The 20,142-nt window shown below is 37.3% G+C and overlaps 1 protein-coding gene across 1 annotated transcript; it reads right to left on the bottom strand.

Annotated features, from left to right (window-relative positions):
* Positions 1 to 321: 321 nt before the first annotated feature.
* LOC116258886 (phosphatidylinositol/phosphatidylcholine transfer protein SFH9-like) lies at positions 322 to 6,655 on the bottom strand. Its single transcript, XM_031636329.2, has 11 exons — positions 6,364 to 6,655; positions 6,157 to 6,185; positions 3,996 to 4,079; positions 3,775 to 3,828; positions 3,527 to 3,604; positions 3,249 to 3,302; positions 2,864 to 2,923; positions 2,687 to 2,782; positions 2,151 to 2,252; positions 1,963 to 2,043; positions 322 to 817 (listed from the first exon to the last, which is right to left on the bottom strand). Exons 1-11 carry the CDS (start codon positions 6,416 to 6,418, stop codon positions 449 to 451), a joined length of 1,062 nt encoding a protein of 353 aa, XP_031492189.1. The 5' UTR covers positions 6,419 to 6,655; the 3' UTR covers positions 322 to 448.
* Between the last annotated feature and the right edge of the window lie 13,487 nt (positions 6,656 to 20,142).

Genomic DNA, 20,142 nt, shown 5'->3' with positions numbered 1-20,142 from the left:
TCAAGTTAAACGAATCTTGATGCAAGACATAAGGAGATGAACAATGCCAAATGTGCTCGGTGACGGGACAAGATACGGGGGACCAGAAATGCAAAAATTTAAATTCACCGTACTGGATGGGGTGGCCCTTCCTGGTCCTCTGCAAGGCATCAACTGAAAAGAAGCCTAGGATCCTGCCTTTAGCCCTTCGCCATCAAAATTGATAATGATCACCTTCTTAGGGTCTCCTTTCGAAAGAAGACTACAAGAGGATGGTACATAAAATCCTCATGGAATTAGCGCACAAGACCCTGCTCAGCTTTTGTTATAGTTTACATACGGTTATCCGATCCTTCATTCTACTCATCTTTCTATTGATCTTAACCACTTGAGTCCTCAAGTACAATTATTTATGTCCAATAGTATACAGATCTAGTTCGCATTCCGGTGGAACTACTGATCTCCAAATTCAATTCTTCAGAAGAACTTTGCAAGAGCTCCTCTGCCTATCCCTATTCCTGCAGTCTCGATCACCATTGATCTTAAGAGAATCGAGATGGCAGGGAAGCGAATTTTGACCCTCAAGTTTTTGGAACTCTGTTTCTATAGTTCTCACAATGTTTGATCCTTCAGGGTCAGGCTGAGGGAAGTTCACATGGACAGAGCCCTGTGGTTCAAGCTGTCTGGAAGAAGACGACTGCTGCTTCATAAAGTCATACATCTCTTGGTGAAAGGTGTGGTCCAGGGCGAAACAATTTTCATCGCCAGTGTTGGAGTGCCTGGACGAACCAGATCCCTCTCTTTTACAGAAATGAGGAAGCGATGCATAGTCCATTAACTGCAGAGAAATGAACAGTTAGAGGAATAGGCTGCCGGATAATTTCAAAGCAATTTCAGTACAACAGAGCTAGTTAAGGAGGTTCTAGATGCTAAAACTTTCATTGGAGTCATTTGGTACCAGGACCTACATACTAAAGTAGATAATAATGTTTTCAGATAAACATTACGTTGTGCTCCAAACGGAGAGATTAGACAACTTCTCGAGACTTATAACTTTCAAGTTTCAACTATTGTCACAAAAGACACGTCCTATTAAAAAAAAACATGTATAATATGCCAAAACACAGTCAGTCGTATAAAACGTGAAAAAGAACGCACTTTTTAAAAAAAACGCCAGAAAATAAAAAATGTGAAAAAAGCACGTATTATACGCGTTTTTTTGCATTTTTTCATATTTTTTATGACTTTATTTTTTTATAAATTTTTAGGATTTATTAAATGTTTTATTTTTTTAAAAAATTTGCTGAGATTTTATATACCCGAGAAATTCCTCGCCGTATAATACTCGTACACGTTTTTAACTTTCAACATCTGAAGTTATGATGAGAGCAGCAAAACAAAAGGATTACAGTTAAACGAAATTCAAGTTAAAATAGCATTACTTTGCATCAAAGAATCATTGATGACTATCACTATTGATGGGCAACTTGCATTTCTTCTTTAAGCTTCAAAATATCAAATTATCAATTGAATGGGACAGTCTGATATATCCTACGTCACATGGGTACCGGTACGGGTACGAACCATTTTAAAAAAAACTTGGGTGCGGGGGTACGGTCGTACAAACACACACACACACACATATATATATATCAAAAAATTACAAACAAAATAACAGATTCACACACATATCCTACTTTGGCCGCTCAACTGCTTGTGTTCTGTAGATATTGTAGAGTTACAGAAAGCAAAGCAACCAAATAATATCTGTCTGAAGTTAGCAAAACTAGATTAGGAAAACCCTAATGTTTTTCATTTGAGGAAGAAGATAATCTTAAGAAAACTCTTAACAAATAAGCATTAGAATAATCAATGTCCTGTAAAAATCTATGAGAAGTTACCCCCTACATACCAATATATGTGCCAATGCAATAATCAATATCCATTCATCACATTAAGAATGTCAGAGAAAGGCAATCTTACTTCCAACAGTTCATCTGTACCACAACCTTGCAACACCTGTACTTTCCTCCTAGTTCTTTCCTGCAAAAGTGGCTTCACTACCTAGTAAAAAGGACAAGAACAAGGAAAGATTAGCCAATGCAATAATCAGGTATCATGTCTTGTCCTGTTAAGAAAGTTTAGAAAATGAATTAAGACGGAACACACACCTTCCAACATGCTGAAAATATATATGGGGCATTAACAATATAGTATGTTTCTGTCTTCTCTGGGTAGTTCAGGTCGTCGATCGTAGCTATGATTGTTAACAGCTGCATTTAGATGGGAAAATGTTAAATGGCATTATCAGAACAAGTTACCATATTTCAAGACATGTACTCAAAAGGAGAGAGGAGCTCTCTGATAGTTGTCCCCTATATGACCCATCTTGAAATATACAAATAATGTGCATTATTAATATTAAAATAGAATATTTTGCATATGTTTGAACTTTGATGACCAATGCTTATGACATTGTACTTTTTAGTAACTCGAGATGGGCAACAAGCAGGAAATATTTGGAATGGCTCCTCAAGGCCCCCACAGAGTGATTTGCATGTGTTGCGTGCACAAGAGTATAATGCTACTTCTCGGCCTAATCAATTTTAGTACTAGAACAGCTAACATTACACAAAGCAGCTCGTGTCTGCCAAGGACGAGAAAGAATTAAAGCTTGCAGCAAGTTTAACTGGGCATTAATAGAGACCTTTAGATGGTTTAGTGCAGAGAATCGTAGTCCTGTCATATCCAAAATCTTCAGGCAGTTACCAATATGCCTGCCATGCTTCTTTGTGGCAGTAGGCTGCAACCAGAAGAAAACATTTTAACAAGGAACATGAATACAAACTGTCATAAATTCAAATGAACAACCGAACAAACTTACGAAAACCACACGATCCCTGTATTCATTTAGTTGGATGTGGGACTGCACATAGTAATTCACCTAAAATATAGAATATAACATTGTTATTCCAGGAAGTTTGTGGGATGCACTAATCACATAAAATAGCTGAAATCAAGAAACAGATAACCACTGCTTGCAAAAGGATCTAGAAAGACACATCACCAGTATTTATGAGCAAAATACGTCTTCACTGAATACCTACATGTTATATATAACATTTTTCTCTGAAAGACCTATCTTGCCTTAAATAAACTTCCAGATTTTGATAACATGAAGTATTCATCAAAGTTCAATAAATATTTCTAGTCACTGAAACATCCAGAACCTGATATTTGTGTCACTCATGGGATAGATGGATCCTTACAGATGCTTTGTCAAAGGTACTCAGCCCCACACCAATTCCAAAGACTGGAAGTCCCTGTAAACAAAATTGTGATTCTATCAAGTTTGTCCATAGTTCCTCATATAAATATAAATCAACACGCAGAATTCTATAAGATTCTAGTTGAATTCTATCTTGATGGCAAAGCTAAGCATCATATGAGAGAATTTTAGGAGAATGTCACTAGGCATCAGCTCAAACGAGGCCCAAGGGAACCAAACAAATAAAATTCTGAACACAGACACAGATAAACCAATGACCTGCTTTGAGTATCCTGACATCCCTATGAGCTGTGAATCCCGAACTGCACTATATCGATCACGTGGAGTAATAGGCTTCTGTTTCAAAGAAAGATAGCGATATCAGAAAATAAAGAACCACAAAAAGGAGAAAAGGGAATTGGTGGGGGGAAGAGGTAAGCATGAGCAAATTGCAAGAAAATTAGACCAATGTTGAGCTGATTGTGCAAAGGAGTGCCCTGTAAGAATTAATGCTTCGTAAAACTTACTGTCAGTATTTCATCAATGTTATTTTGTATTCTCCAGTTTAAACAATCCAACAACTGCAACGAAACATAGAAGTTAACAGCCGCAAAGCCTCCAAAGGTCTAGCAACATTAAAGAAGCTACCATATCTCTTCAGAAAATAACAAGTGATGAATCCATTTTCGATAGAGAAGACAAATCACCATCATGCTCCTATTTAAGAAGCATGAAAATGCAAACTGACCATTCTGTGTGCTTTCAAGACATTTCCATCTCTAGCCTTCAAAAACCGCGTTAGTGTCCCTGAAAGATTTCCCTGATGAACATTCTAAATGAAATTCGACAAGTCAGTACCATGAACTCACCTAAGTCGTCAAAATAAGAATTCAAAAAGTTTGTTAAGGGCCCAAGAGGATTAGATGGGACTAGCAGGTCCAAGCCAGTCGACTAAAATAAAATGAAATAACTCAAGAACTAAGTAACATGGGTACGGGTACAGCAACTTTAGAAAATGCAGGTATGGGGGCACGACAGGATCAGGATATATATATATATATATATGTGTGTGTGTGTGTGTGTGTGTGTGCAAAGTAACAAAAAAAATCAAAATTAAAGGGCCATTTAAGTAAACAAGTAATATAAATAAAAACATTACACGTTAATGAACAATAACTCTAAAAACAGAATTCTAAAAACAGAAAGGAAACTGAGTTGAAAAAAATTAAATCAAGCAAAATTAACTAGTTTGGATCAGTTTTGATCTAAAAGGTATCCAAGTGTGTCCAAGTACATACTTTGGGTATGGGTATGGCGACACGGGTACGTGGACATTACCGAAGTACCCATGTGACTTAGCACAAGAACCTACTTAGTTACTAACCAACTAGCAGTGACTAGTCAACCTATTCGGTCGAATAGTCCATGGTCCATGGCCACATTGACTATGTGGCCATGAAGTAGCTGGCTGGCTACTGACTAGGGTGACTGGTTGACTAGTTGCCTAGGTTAACACAGGAAGCTACAAATATACCATCCAGAAAACTTGTAAAACAGCTGCTCCAGCGATCTACTGCTTTTAACTTTGCAAATAACAATACAAAATTTAAAGAAAAAGCCTATGGTAGTGTAGCACAAAACTTATGGTGACAACAGAGCACACAGAAACATCAGAAAAACAATGTCAAAAGCAAAAAGGAAAAAGCAGCCACCAGAATAACACCTTTATAGTTTATATAGTCTAAATCCACCTTCAAAACTACAGTTGTTTGATGTTTGTCGTAGAAGATCCAAAACCATTAAAAAGGTTATGCAAGAAACATTATAGGTGGAAAACCAAAAACCTGCTAGAGAGAAGTAAAATAGGAAGTAGGAACATCCAGATGGTCATAAATGGTCCACCACACAACTACACAAAGCTCAGGTGATCAGATCTATATAGAATTTATACAGGACTCGCCATTTTGGGAGAATAAGAATATAAGACCACCGTTCAAACTTCAAACTTTACGGTAGAAGAACAATCACGATAAAGTATAAAGCTAGAAACCTCAAACTTTAGAACCTAAACAGACAACTTGAAAAGTAGGGAACCCAGGAAAATTCTCTTTGGAGGGAAAAACAGCAAAACAGGAGCATACATATGCAAACTGCAAAGTGTCGCTAATTAGTACATAATGAAGACCACAACATGTGACCGGCATGAACGCATCATCTGAAAGAAACCGTGACTTGAATCAAGAAATTCATCTTAATAATAGCATAAAAAAATTTCAATTCAGAAATAGGACGGTAATCTAAGCTGATGTAGGATGTAGCTCAACGTTTATGCCAAATCAAGACTCGTCAACGTCGGGTTCTTTTTTCCAGCTTAACTAACTTACAGCCTAGACTAAAAAACTATGAATTAGAAACTCATCAAATACCCTTTGCAATGACCACGGGACATCCTCACAAACGAGAAGAAAAAGATAGGCTAGAAGAAGTTCAAATCTAGGAATTTAAAAAAAAAAAATCTTGAAATGAACAAATGCAAAAAAGAAGAGGTATGAAATCAATAATTGTCTTGACGCTGAAGCGATCAAAGACCATTTCAACATTACATCGAGAAGTTACAAAATGAAAAGGACAAACAAAGGCTTAAATCCATATTCTGAAGACCATAAGCTGCAAAAGAAGGTGGAATATGAACCTGAAGATGGAACGTGCTATATTCTCGAGTAATCGCGGGAAAAGGAACCGAGGAGAAGAAATCGCAACATCAGTCGACAGATTATACACAGTAACCAGCAAGAGATAACGCAAAATTCCTCCAAATCTCAAAGACAAACACCATAATTCACACAAAAACTACAGGATTTAAAGCAATCTGACACAAAAACCCCAACAAATTAAGAGCTAACACTAACCGCAAACGTCTTCTTCAGAGGCTCCTCCACTGCACGGATCCAGAAGAACCAGAAGGTCAGCATTCATAATTCCAGACGCAAGTAAAAAAAAAAAAGGAGAAAAAACAGCAAAATCTGGCGACGTAGCTCTCAGTTGAAATGAACACGAAGAAGAAGAGACTAAAATAAGAACTAAAAAAGAAAAAAAAAAAGAGCGAAAAAGATTGCCTTGATCCATGAGAGCCTCGAACTGCCGAACCGACTCTGGGGTGATATTCACCATCTTGTCGGACAAGGGAACTAATTTCCGTCCTTTCTTCCTTCTCTGAGACGCACTCTCTCTCTATGCAATAGCGGGAATGCCCGCGCGCGCAGAGAGAGATAGAGAGAGAAAGAGAGGGAAAGAGGACGACGGAAAGACGCTCGGGACATAAAAAAACGTCGTCCCTGTCGCTTTACGTCCTCTTTCTTGGAAGGCTCGCTCGCTCTCGCTCTCCCTCCCTCTCTCTCTCCCCACTGGGAAGACAATTTTAATTTGCGTCCTATACGGTTAAGACTTTTAAGGGTTTTTCAGGCTCAATGCTAACTTGCCCATAATTGCCACTTTCATCCTTAATCTTTCTTAAATGCCAAATTAATCCCTGCAGTCTACGCTTTTAAATTCTTATTTTAGTAACCTTATATATGCAAAACACTAGTACGCATACTTCATCAAATCAAACTCATTTTTCTTCTGGAGAGGTAAGGTACTTGAGTTATTTTATTTTTAAAAAATAAATTCAATCGAGGAATTTGTCTCTCTATCATGTACCATTTTGAAGAAAAAAATAAAATAAAAAAAAAAAACCTGAAAAAGGGAGGAGTCAAATCCCATTGAAGATAATGACAATTTTTTATGTGCAATTGTAAGGTTGAGCATTAAATGAAAAGGCTGAACTTTCCAAAACGGATTAATAAGACGCATGCGATCATTTGTTTTCTTGTGTGGAGTCCATTGACAAGCATTTGCAAAATAAATGCTTTGAACTCGTCATGCCGACAGTTTTTTGCACTGCTTTTAAAATCGGCCCGAATTGGCCGATTCAAGTGCATCATCACATGTAAGCTTTCAATTACTTTTAAATATTCTACAATTTTTATTTTAAATGTATATTATATATCTTCGCATTTATTCATTCATTCATGAATAAAGTTTTGAATGTGGTTAATTGAATCCCATATCCTCACATCTCATATCTTACTTAGTTTTGCCTCTAAGAAAAGAGAGAGCCCTTTATGAATTTGAAATTTATGTTTGGGGAAGCATGATGTTTAATAATTAGATTATAAAATTACTTCAAATCTTAAAAGAGAAGTTACGTTTTTAGTTTCTCTACTCTTATAAAAAAAAATATGTCCGGTTAATGCCCAGAAAACATAGTATTATAATATCTAATATTTAATTGTTAAATCTTAAAACAAATTTATAATTAATTACATCATGTCATTTGAATTAAGAACGTGTTCTTAAATCATGTATCCTATGATTAGGCACTCCTGAAACATAATGTTCTTCTTAAGGGATGCCTTCTTAGGGCTCAAGTTATGCCGATAGAACACTTGGTGCAAGTGAAATACTAAGGTCAAGATGGTATATTATGTCGGTTCTACGCCCAAGATAGTTCTTTTTAAATAAACATTAAAACAAAAAGTTTTGTGCTTGTATGAAGTCTTTCTTGAACTCAAACTCAATAAATATGCAAAGGATGTGTCTTGGTCAAATATCAATGTGGCCCTTTTATTTGTTTTTAAAACATTTTTCTTTTAATGCTTGGAAAGACGAGTTTAGCGGACCCTAGCTCAGTCAAGCTTGACCGACTCGGGTTCGAGACGGGTCATTCAAAACCTGAGTTGGCCCAACCAAGTCAACACCCTCTAAGGGAAAAAAAAAATTCAGGAAGGCCATTATTGTCTTTTTCTGAATTTCAGAGGACCATTTTTAAAATTCAAAGGGAGCCGCCTTCCCTGATGACCACGCCCCTATATCGTATTCGCAATTGGTACCCTTTTAAGCCTACGTTTTTCAAGAAGCTTCGTGCTAGTTTATCAAAAGTAAGGACTTGCATCTTTTTTTGTATTGAAATACGGGGTTGGTTCAATTGAGTGAACAAAGTTGATAGGTGACTAGTCTTCACTTTAATTGTTTGAGGGTTTGATTTTTTGTGTTACTACTAATAAAATGTCACCGACGGTTTGATTTTTTGTGTTACTACTAATAAAATGTCACAAGTTAAAACATAGTGGGGGCAGCATCTCGAAGCACCAACTAATTTGAGAAATGAGGGGTTGAGTGGAGGTTTCATCTTTCTTTAAGCAGTTAAGCAAATCAAATTGTGCACACTCAAAGAACTTTCCAAAAGTTCTCCTTGTTTGTTTTAATACCAAAAGATGGAAACCCAACTACCCATTTTTTTCGTCTTTTTATATAATTTACTTTTAATATTGCAGAATATTTTTCTGGTTGGTGTCTGCCTATTAAAAAAAAAGTTAATTTACTAAAATAAGTAATACAATATACAATAACTTGATCTACGTTAATTTTATATTTTCTTTCTCAATTTCACATGTTACTTCTTTCGCCTTTGAGTTTGAGCCATTTATTTGTGACATTATACTTGTATGGCTGCTCGGAATCCGCCACACAAATTTTCCGCTCTTCCTTATTTTGCAACTCAGTTCTCGTTATGTTCAAGTCTTTAGGAAGTAACTATTGCTCTCTCTCTCTCTCTATCGGAACTGGTTTCCCAACTTTTTTTTTTTATCGTCAATCTTTTACTTGTTTTCCCTTGTTTTCATGGCAACCTTGGTCTCTCTGAGACGTTTTATGAAAGTTAACATAAAGACAGAGACTGCGAAGAATGCCATATATTTATCAATCAAGTTGTCGATATTCGAATCTCGTGGGGATCGATCTTCTGCATGTTAGTTGAGAATCTTTTTCAAAATTGTGCAAATATGGATATGTAGATCCAATATAGATATATTAACATTGTTAATTCATACAGTATACCACTAAATTATTTTTCTAAAGAGTTAACAAGGTCAATTTACTCAAGTTAAATCAAGTCTCAAGTTTCATTCGAAAATTTAGTCGGGAAAAAGAATGAAGTCAAGCGAGATCAGGTCTTTGATTTCTAACGGAGTTTAGTGTTAAAAAGATGTTAGATACGGACCGAACTCAAGTGGGTCAGGTGGGACAAGATTCACGTGTATGGGTGTGACATGTTGGCCAACGTATGCAACCATGCTTGAATTGAAGCTCACGTCCTCATCCATCGAAAGCATGCACGAGGATTTTTCTTTTTCGCTTTTTACTGTTCTCTATAATTTTAAATTAGACACTCAATGACTTCATCAAATGCACGAGGAACCAGTGACGTTGAGGATTAACCAGCCATAAAAAATACAAATTAAAAAAGTCTTACTGCAAGCAAATTGTAATTTTAAAATTATTAAAGTATCCTTTGGCAAATTATTGAAGAAATAGACCTATTTCTCGTTTTTTTAATATAGGCGGCTTTAAAGAGGTCGAAACCCTTCTTCCCTTCTCCTGCCACTAGGGTTCAGGGCTGCGGCAAATTTTTAGATTATATACCAGAACCTTCTAAAAGAAAGTATTTCATCTATTTAACTCAAAAATATATTATTTTTATTTGATTTAATGTAGCTACAATTTTTTTTTTTTTTTTTTTTTTTGCATATTCTCAAAAAGTAGTACTAAAAAGTAAAGCGCCTTGTAGGCAATTTGGGCAGGTTTGATAGCCCTGGATCTCTCAGAACAAAGATTGGATCTCAATGTCAAATCCATTGTTTCAGCAAAACGTCAGATCTCACAACCATGGATTTCAAATCTTCCTCAGATCCCACTAACTAAGCTGAATCTGTTGCAAATAAAAAATAACTAAAAGAATAATTTCAAAAGGAATAAACTAAAAAGTTTCAAAATTTATTCTAAAAATGAAAAAAACCTAAAATATCTAAAAAAAAAAAAAGTTAAAAGCTGGTACTCTCTGGAAGCAGCCATTGAATCAAACCAGTTCGCTACCAATCGCATTCCAATCGATCTATTTACAGAATCTTGATTCCATTTCGCCTGGACAAGTGGTTCTTTCATTTTACAACAAAGTCAAGTCAATGCATTTCTTTTTAATTGGCCCCCACTTGTAAGCTCAACAAAAATAAGAAAAAAAAAACGAGGCAAAAGAAAAACTGGGGTATGTGACTATGTCGTTATCAAACAGCTAGGGCAGATCGGGATACAGACGTGTTACACCGACTCAAAGGGGCCAGGCTTGACCGAATCTAACTTAAAGTGGTCTGATATGGAATTAAATCTGCATTTATGTTGGAACCGAAATGTACCAAACGCCGACCGCAATTAGTTGAGCTTTCCCTCATGTGCTTGGCATAGCAGCACCAGCTTCCTGCTTCCTTTGCAGGCGAGTCTCAGGTCCACCTTGAGCCGATGAACCTATTTGATCTTCCGCCATACTACCAAGAATTGCAGCTAACTGCCAATTATCTCTACACAGACTCAATTCACCTTGTACTACCATGCCAGATATGCAAGCGAGGCTTTGATGCCAGTTGTTCATATATCTTTCATAAATCTTTCCCTACAAATGAATGATATTTAGGATTTTTTAAAAAATATTTTGATTTTTATATTTAAAACTATACCTCTATTGTTTGACCACCTTAGAATCGATGATCCAAATGATTCTCTAGCATAGCAGCTATTTTTTTCGTTCGAGTGTGTACAATAGTAAAAGTCTAATACTATTATGTATTTGCAAGATGCATGGGCATTATTAGCTTAACTATAATTTTACATATTTATGCATGACTCTCTATTGAATTTTTAATTCCACATTACTTGGCGGGATCTACAGGCTGGAGCTCTAAGCTATATGACCGGCGAGCACATATATACATGTCACAGTGCTTGCTTGGTAACTATTATTATACTTAAATTCTATCATGGTAAAATATACATCCCAAGAACCTTGAAATTCCAATATACATGCACGTAACGTACCCTGTAACGTCAAGAATTGTTCTTTCAGTTCTGTAGATGAAATGTGGTGCTAAAGTTTAAAACTTGTTTCCTATGGCCAAATCGAGACTAGACAAAAACTTTGAAGTAGACTGATGATCTAAATACAAAAAACTGAGGAATCACTGACTGTCAAAGAACATTAACATGCGTGGGTAAAGGTTTTGCCAACATGTGTATCGATCGTTGGTGAAGAAAGTGTCGGTAAAAACCATCACCGACAAAATATTGATATTTGGGGCTCCATGCAGTTTGAAAATTTCACTAACAAATATTTGGGGAAATTTGTCAGTTGAGATTTTCCTCTTAATAGTTAGGAAATATGCAGATTTAGTTCCCAGCTCAACCATAAGTTAGGAAGGAAATTCAACAAAGTCTGGCTTCTTCTGCAAAGTCTATTAATGATTTTTCCAGGTTAGTTGATATATATATATATATATATATATATATATATATATATATATATATAACAAGGTAACCCAATAATTCAATAGCAGCCATATATAATTAGAACTCATGCAAAAACATGGCTTAAGAATTCATAATCAACAATATGTTAAATTATTTCTTCCTTGTCACCTTTCTGATCTATTTTATTTATTTAAACTTTCTCCAAATCCCCTAATCACCACCTACTTTAAATATATAAAGATTTTGGATGAACTAGTTATATATAAATAAGAGAATTTTATTGGAATGTGCACAAAAATATTTTTTTAAAATCAAAATGCAGTATACAATGTTATAAATAGCATACACTGCATTGACTTTTTACGAGTTTATAATTTATACAAGTTAAGCCAACTCATTATTTTGGCATTCCTCTCAACATTTATCTTTTTTTTCTTCATAAACGATAAACGAGATTTTTAAAAAATCTGGTCATAACTTCACTATACAAGTTCCCAAAAAAGGAGAAAATAGCCGATAAAAATGACCAACTTCACTATACAAGTTCCCAAAAAAGGAGAAAATAGCCGATAAAAATGACCGATCATTTGAGAAGGGGGTTGGTGCAATGGCAGGAGCTGGTAGGCGGTCAGTTTTTATTTTGATTTTCGAAAGCTTTAACCCTTTCTGTTGTAAAAAGGAGACACTGACATACAAATAGTACATAGATCTCTTACCTCGAGGTAAGCTTGGCCACCGGGCCAGGCCGCCGCCGGGTACCCGGCCCGACTCGGGCCTTGAAACTGGATTTAACTGGCTCATGTTATCGGGCTCGGCCCGGCCTGATACTTAACGGGCCGGTGGCTCATGTTATCGGGTCCGGCCCGGCCTGATACTTAACGGGCCGGGCTCGGGCTTGATATTGTGCTCGACGACGGCCCGAGAAGCCCGACAAAAAATTTTTCAAAAAAATTAATTTTAAGGCAGAACCTTGGTTTCGTTTCATCGGCCTCCTCTATGAGTCTTGCCTCTCCTCTGTCCTTCCGACCTCCGGTCCTCCCTGTCCTAGCGTTGCCCATCGGCCACCATCGTTCAATCTCTTCCAGTCCGGCCCCCGGTCCTCCTTGTCGCGTGGCCCGCTCCTCTCCTTCTCGCCTCCCCTTCTTCGCTTGCTTTGCTTGCTGTACAAAAGGGGAGGCAGAACGCTGGTTCTCTTCATTCCCTTCCTCTCCAATCTCACTTCCTCCCTTCCTTCCTCTGCTGTGGATTCTCTGTTTTGGACTTTGCCACCCCTGCGACTTGGATGCTCCTATTTCTGTTGAGTTCTTAATTCTGTTTCTCCTTTTCGTTTTTTCTTAGCTTTTGGGGTTTCCCTTTTTTGTTGTCTCATCTTAATTTTTTTGCTTGGTGTTCAGGATTTAGAGAACTGTGTCGAAGATCAACACGCAAGTGCTGAGGAATGTGCTCTCTATACAGCCCAAGGACGCGATGACCGATCAGTCGCTGTCAGAGGATCCGTTCCGGCCGATAGTGAGCAGCCGACCGATCAACTTCTCGTTGCCCTGGTCCAAAAAGCTCGGCCCGAGAAGACCGGGGTCGGCCCTGCTATAATTGGGCTATGCCTCAGGCATACACTAAGGCCCGAGGCCCGATAATACAAAAGCCCGGCCCGGCCCGATTAAAAATGGGTTGGGTCTTGGGCCGGCCCGATTGTTTAAAGGGGTAAAAAATGGACCTCTTTATCGGGCCGGGTCGGTCCGGCTTTATGCCCAGTCCTACCATGATGCACCAAAGCAGCCTTGAACCCTAAAGAGATGAGGGTAAGAACTAAGGAGGGGCAGCTTCATTCTTCACTCACTCAGGTGGTAGAAAGAAATCTTTTTCATTATAAGAAAAACTTTCTACTCTAATGTACATTATTTATCTGTCATTATGGAGAAAATTTTCTACCCAGGGGCTCCGCCACTGTAATAACCTATCTCGGTAATATTTTATTCATTTTAGTTACCTACCTAAGCTAAATTGAAGGTCGATTCAGAATACAGACACGTTTCTTACAATAACAAAATCTCAAACCGAAAGTTTTTCTCCGAAAAGAGAAATTCCGTCGGCTGCCAAACCACTCAGTTAGGTCAAAAAAGTGAAAAAGTAAAAAAGCGAGGGAGAGGTGGACCAAGTTGTGACGCTCGATGTAATGCCTACCTAAAACTTTATAAAGCTTTCATGGAAACGCTTTGTTCCTCACGTATCATTCTTTTTTCCATTTTAAAAGGAAGTTTTGGATTTCGTTGCCAACTTTGGGAAAACATTTTTAAGAATCCCGTGCACTGCGAGCATTAAATCTAGGGAATAAAGTTTTCCGAATGAATGACTTTTCAAACGATGCGGAGATGAATTAATTCTCATTATTGTGCATCTCCAACAATTAAGAGAAAAACAACAACAAGAGTCGCAGTTACGAAATACGAACTCATATTTTCGTGACGTAAATAAAGATGGATGTTTAAGGGAAATTCACATGTATATCCGAGTAAGTATAGTTCAACATGCAATACGCATAGGCAATGCCACATATGAGCTTGTCGGGCAGTTGCCCACACGGAACGACAAAAATTTATTTATTTACATATTAGTTGACTTTAAACATTTTGCTTATTTATATATTAGTTTACCTTCATCATTCAGCACTTATTTATATTATTATATATATATGTTATAAAGAGTGCAAGAAAAGACAAACTGCAGAAAATGTGGTTGGTTGATCCTCAAATAAAATTATTTTTAATTTTTTTTTTTTTGCTCTTTGATTTTTGTGATGAGCACATTCCACATTCCAAATTGGTAAGCGTCCATGCTGCTTCCTACTAGCTCACTTTTGTAATTATAATAATAATTCCTGCCGACTAAACATTTTCTCAAAAACTTTTTGACTTGTATGAGAGGGAGCTCTTATCCTTCCCTTCACTGTACGCCCTTGGACCAAATGAAGCCACAAACTGAGTAATCAAACAAGTCCCCCTCTTATAGCTACCCTTGTATAATCTCTTACCCGCCCATCACTTTCATTATCACTATCACTATCATAATATATATTTTTTTAATTATGTTCTTGGGGATATACTTGTCTAAGATGCTGGGGGAGTTTATATGGTGGGATTTGCCTTGACTTCATTCGATTTGGATACGGGTCCTACTGTATGATACTGATACTAGACTCAGATCTCGGTTTAATTGGATCCATTTCCTCATTGTTTTTTTTTTTTGTTTTATTTTTTGTAGGATTAGACAGAATCTTGATTAAATTACGTCTTATTATCGGCCCCTCATGCATTAACGACAGGTCCGGCAGTCTTATATTCCTGAATATTGGCTGTTATGGAGCCTCTATAGGCCAAATCAATGTTATTAAGGTTGGTGGATATATCAGCCGATGCAGATTAAATTGGGTACATAAAAAAAGACAGTAATTGTGCTTTTATAACACGGCATACATGTTATACGAGCATTGTTTTACAAGACATTGTGTGATCAAAGATGTTATAAGTTCCAACAATCAGATGTGTTTTAATCATATGTGGATATAATCACATTACATTCCTGGAAACCAAAACATAATGTGTTTTAAGAATATGTCTTATAAAAACATAGGTAATTTTCTTCTTATAAATACCTTCTAAACAGGTTGGAACTAGTTCTCTTTGAATACCAGCTAATATAGCCATTTCAGGAGAGCACAGAGAGTGCTGTAAACAATTTTCTGACTTCTGCTCTGCGAGTAATTGCTTGAACACCATAATGGCAATCATAAATCCTTCTGAATACCAAGGTCTCAGAAAAATGTGCTAGGATCAGATAATCTGTCTGATTCACCTTTCTCTCTCTCTTTCTTCATGTAAAAAAACGAAGCCATTCAAATTCAAAAAATTGCACTGCCACAAGTTCAGATCAATAACTCGAAGCATCTGTGGGGATACACCCATGAACTGCAGAAAGATTGTGCTTTCAATGGATAACAAGGGCATGTCAGAGCAGTGTGGCACCTGCTACAATGCGTTGGCAGACATTTGCTGTTGCAACTGCAACTCTTTATTACGGAAGAGAGCAAAGCGGTGACGGAGAAGAAGGGGCCGAAAGGACAGAACTGATTTATGAATGGCTCGTTAGCCCGCAGAGGCGCCATTAAGGACTGACATAGCTGATACGTGATCGTTTTCCCAATGTCTGATCATAGATGTGCATGCCATTTAACTGGAGAAAGTTCCAAAATTAAAACAACTCAAAAGAAACTGTGAAGTACGTACAAGTTCTCAGACATGTTTCATGTGTCACGGGTTCAATAAATTTCTAATCGGCACCGTTTGAAAAGTTCGAGATTTAGCAGGAATTTGGACATCTCAAGTCAAGTTCAAGATTTAGCAGGAACTTGAATCCCACTGATTTGAGATCGGATAAGCTTTTCAGGGAAACCGCTGTTGGGACGAAAGGCATAATAATCTATTCTCTCTCATAGAATTCCGCAACTTGTACTTCTTTTTAAGGCTAGGAGTTGTACTTTTTATTTGTATAGTTGATAAGGTCAAGGAGTAATTAAGCCTTCGGCCCTGACCTTGAACCGGTCGTCTTGGACCAGATCCAAACCTGCTTGCTGCAACAAATGGATCAGTTAGGCCTCCAACTTAGATGAATCTCATTGAATAAATTTGAATCGAGGCATTGAAATTGTTTTGGACTTTGTATGTTCATCGAACTCTTTTCAGATTCAGATTCATGTTTTTCCTCCCCGATTTGATACTGAGTCTGAATCGAATCAGATCCGATTCTAGTCCTGAGCCACTTTTTGCCGAACCTTGGATAGCGCATCCAAACTGGGTCTAAGATCTAATTATTAATTTTGGATCTTTACAGCGAGTGGTGACGGATCTGGCACTTCTAAATAGGAAAACTTATTTTTCTTATGTTTTTTTTTTCAGAAAAAAATTTCCATTATTTACGTGGATGGTTTTTTATTCCCCTTCGTGTCCACCTTAAAATGTGTTCTTTTCCATAATTTAGTTACTTTTTATGAAAAAATTTACATTGTTTATTTATTTTTTCACTTTAAAGTTTAGTAACATATTGTGCCCAACCCAACAATTAGAACCAACACACAGTTTGCTATGTATTATCACATGTCAGATGACTAGATCCTTTCCTTGTCTTGTTTTTAGCAACATCTAGAACAAGACATCCAAAAACTTGTTTTCATTTCAGATTATGGAAACACTTCACATGATGTGCATCTGCCAAACTAGAAGAAACATCCAAACGCAGTTGCATATCAATCAAATTTATTGGCTGATATAGCGGTGCCATCTGTTAGTGCTATTGTCTTTCATTGTTTTTAACATACTTTTAAAAACTTTAAATGTTTTTTTTTGTATTTCTACTTAAAAATAAATATAATAATAGTTTATGTGGATTTATAATAGCAATCAGGCCAATCCGATTCTGATTGTGGATCTTGAATGGTCATTGCCTCAATGAGCTCCCTTTGTGCACCCAGGAGAACTGACTCACAGGTCCTTTTTCTTTTTTATTCATTTCAGATGAGTTGGGGAGACCCCCCAAGGAGCCAAACTTTTATTCAACCTTTTATATTTTTAAGGTATATGACTTGCTTTCGTATATAGAGGTGCCACATCTACTGTGCTTCAACTTATACATTAGTAGCCTCCTACGGTACAAGAGGTTGATACGATACAAAGAAGAGACACAGAGTTCTTAATGGACGTGTCGGAAGCATCGGGGAAACAGGATCTTGGTAGATCCAGATTCTGGTTTATAAGCACATTGTTAAGACCGCAGAACTGGTTCAAGAACTAGAAAGATCGTGATTTTGGTGCTCGAGCGGAGCACGGAAATGCGAACAATAACCTAAACAAAGGAGAACTGCAGCATGTAGAGAAAGCAGCGAGTTCAGATTGCCATGGTTGTCAGTGGAGCTTGTTAACAGTTGGAGCGCATATTGTTGGCTCAAAAAATGGGTGACGAACAAAAATTTTCATGATAGCGTGTCACTGTCAAGCCCATTATGTCTGGCTCTTGCTCTTTATACATTTACTGCAGGCCATGATTCTGATGTAATCGGTGACTCCACAGAGCCATGGATGCAGAGGGACAGAAAGAGGTGCTAGGTCTGCTGATATTTCTCATCTTTTTCATTCGTCTGTCACATTAAGGAATTGGGCACTCGAGGATCAACTCACAAAATCTTCAACGTCGAATTTTTTTTAAGTGATTTATGGACACAAAATATTAATTTACAAAAAGTAATGTGGTTTCTACTCAAAAGAACTGTATGCAAGACATATGCAGAAAAGCCATTTGGAAGATATGCTTTTGGAACGTCGAAAACACATGGACGCGATGAACCAATCATCTTTCTCTCTCTCTCTCTCTCTCTACACACACACACACACATATCATGCAACTTTCAGATATTTTCCAATTTCAAAAATGAAATATCAACTATGATACGAATGTGCAACGCAAATGATGCATAGAACAGGGCAGCTGCTTTAATTTCGTTTTTCTTGTTTTCCTTTCAAATTTCAAACGTATCTTTCAGTCGGCCAGAAGACTGACTGATATTCTAGAAGATGCTCTGAGCATGTGCAGAAGTTGATGCCCACTGAAAACAGGCGGATGTGATGTTCGCAGAGGATTAAAATTGCTCCATTTAAGTTGCAGAACGTGCAGAAGAATTAGTCATTGTAGTATGCTATTTGAACTCGTAATGAATGCAAATGAGCGCCCATTTAAGATTGTTACACAACCACCAGGAACACTTTATGGCTATAAACTGACACAAGAACTGGGCCAGAAGAATTTTATTGCATCTCATACCTCATAAGTCTCTTTCTCTCTCGCTATATATATATATATATATATATATATATATTGCACGCTCGCACACACACACACATTCACACACTCATACACAGAGAAGCACACATTGTACATTTGCACAGACTGAAGCAAATGCCGACAAACATGAGGAACTGTCCTGCCAAATTTTAATTTTTCTTGGGAATTTGATAGTTTAGTTTAATTTTTCACTTCGCAAAGTTTGTTTTAAATTATTTCTGCTTCACTTTTGAATCATACAAACACAAAAGAAACAAATTGTTGCAATTTCAGATGAGGTTTTTGGTCGCTACTATTTTAAATTTCATAAGATTCCAAATTCGCCGTTGGTGCGCTCCTGTGATTCTCTAGCTCGGCGAGTCAGAAAATCTAGGGAGTCTGCAATGACATGCAAAACTTTCTCAACAGCAAGTGCAGCTTCAATAGATTCTAACTCGATGCCTTTGCTAGGTAAGCAATAGCTTCATTTCAAGCACTCATGCATTGTTTTCACATGCTTTATGGTTTAACCTATTCCAAGAGGTTCACAATTTTGCAGAATCAAGTTTCAGTAGCTTGATATGGCAGTGAGTTATTTGCAAACCATAACAACCCAGAGACTAGAGTAACAATAGGTATGAACTCCTTAACGTACCATACTTATTAGACATTAGCTGCCAAAATGGTCACAGCAGAATGATTCCTATATTGAACAAAGAATGAGTCATATGAATTACTGGAACACGAATAATTGGTTCGGATTTGGTCTTCCATTTGCAGAGTCAGTTCAACAAATTAAAACAATCTGTAAATTGAAGTCTTACTGATGTTACCACTTAAACTAATAGCAAGATTTATGACCAGCGATTTGACCCAGTATTGTATTTGCTTTAATATCTACAGCAAGCCTACATAGCTTGATCATGCAGAACTTCAATTACAAATGGATCAAGTAGAGGGTAGAAAATAATTCATGACTAATTTCTCCAAGCATGAAAAATAATTCATGATTAATTTCTCCAAGCGTGAAATCATTGTAGGACTCAGAGCAGATCTGATGAATAGATGGGGTTTTCAGCATAAAAATCTAAGGCTACGACTTGATCTTGCTGCAGGGCCTATATTTGTTTGTGATTGTGCAAGAGTGAGAGATGCACAAGGCATGACCCTCACCCACCTGCATGACATCCAAGGCCTTATGTGACTGCTTAACCCCACTCTGTTGACAAGCGGTTTTCTTATGAACACAGCAGAAACAGAGCATACAGGTTAAAAGTCTCACTCACAGATAAGAAGTGAGCCTAGGGAAACCTCACTACAGTGTCAGTCGTCAGGTTTGCTGGTCTCAACCCAGTCAACCAAATCCATCCTCTTCAGTTGACCTGAAAGTGTGAATAAGCGGTTAAGGACAAGATCTTCCATTCTTTAACCATAATTTTTCTCGGAGTGCAAGCAAAAACTGCACTGCATGTTCAATATCAGGATTATAGGCAGCACTGAGAGCCATGCCTGGTCAAACCAATGAGACCTAGCAAATAAGGATGAACTGCTCTAGAATCACTGAAAATTCTTCTGCGTGGAAAAAGATAATCTGATTTTGAAGAATTCGTTGAATGCAGCATGAACAGTTAGTTGCT

This window comes from Nymphaea colorata, chromosome 8 (genome assembly GCF_008831285.2).
Source record: "Nymphaea colorata isolate Beijing-Zhang1983 chromosome 8, ASM883128v2, whole genome shotgun sequence".
NCBI lineage: Eukaryota > Viridiplantae > Streptophyta > Magnoliopsida > Nymphaeales > Nymphaeaceae > Nymphaea > Nymphaea colorata.
This window is presented reverse-complemented; position numbering and strand designations above follow the sequence as displayed.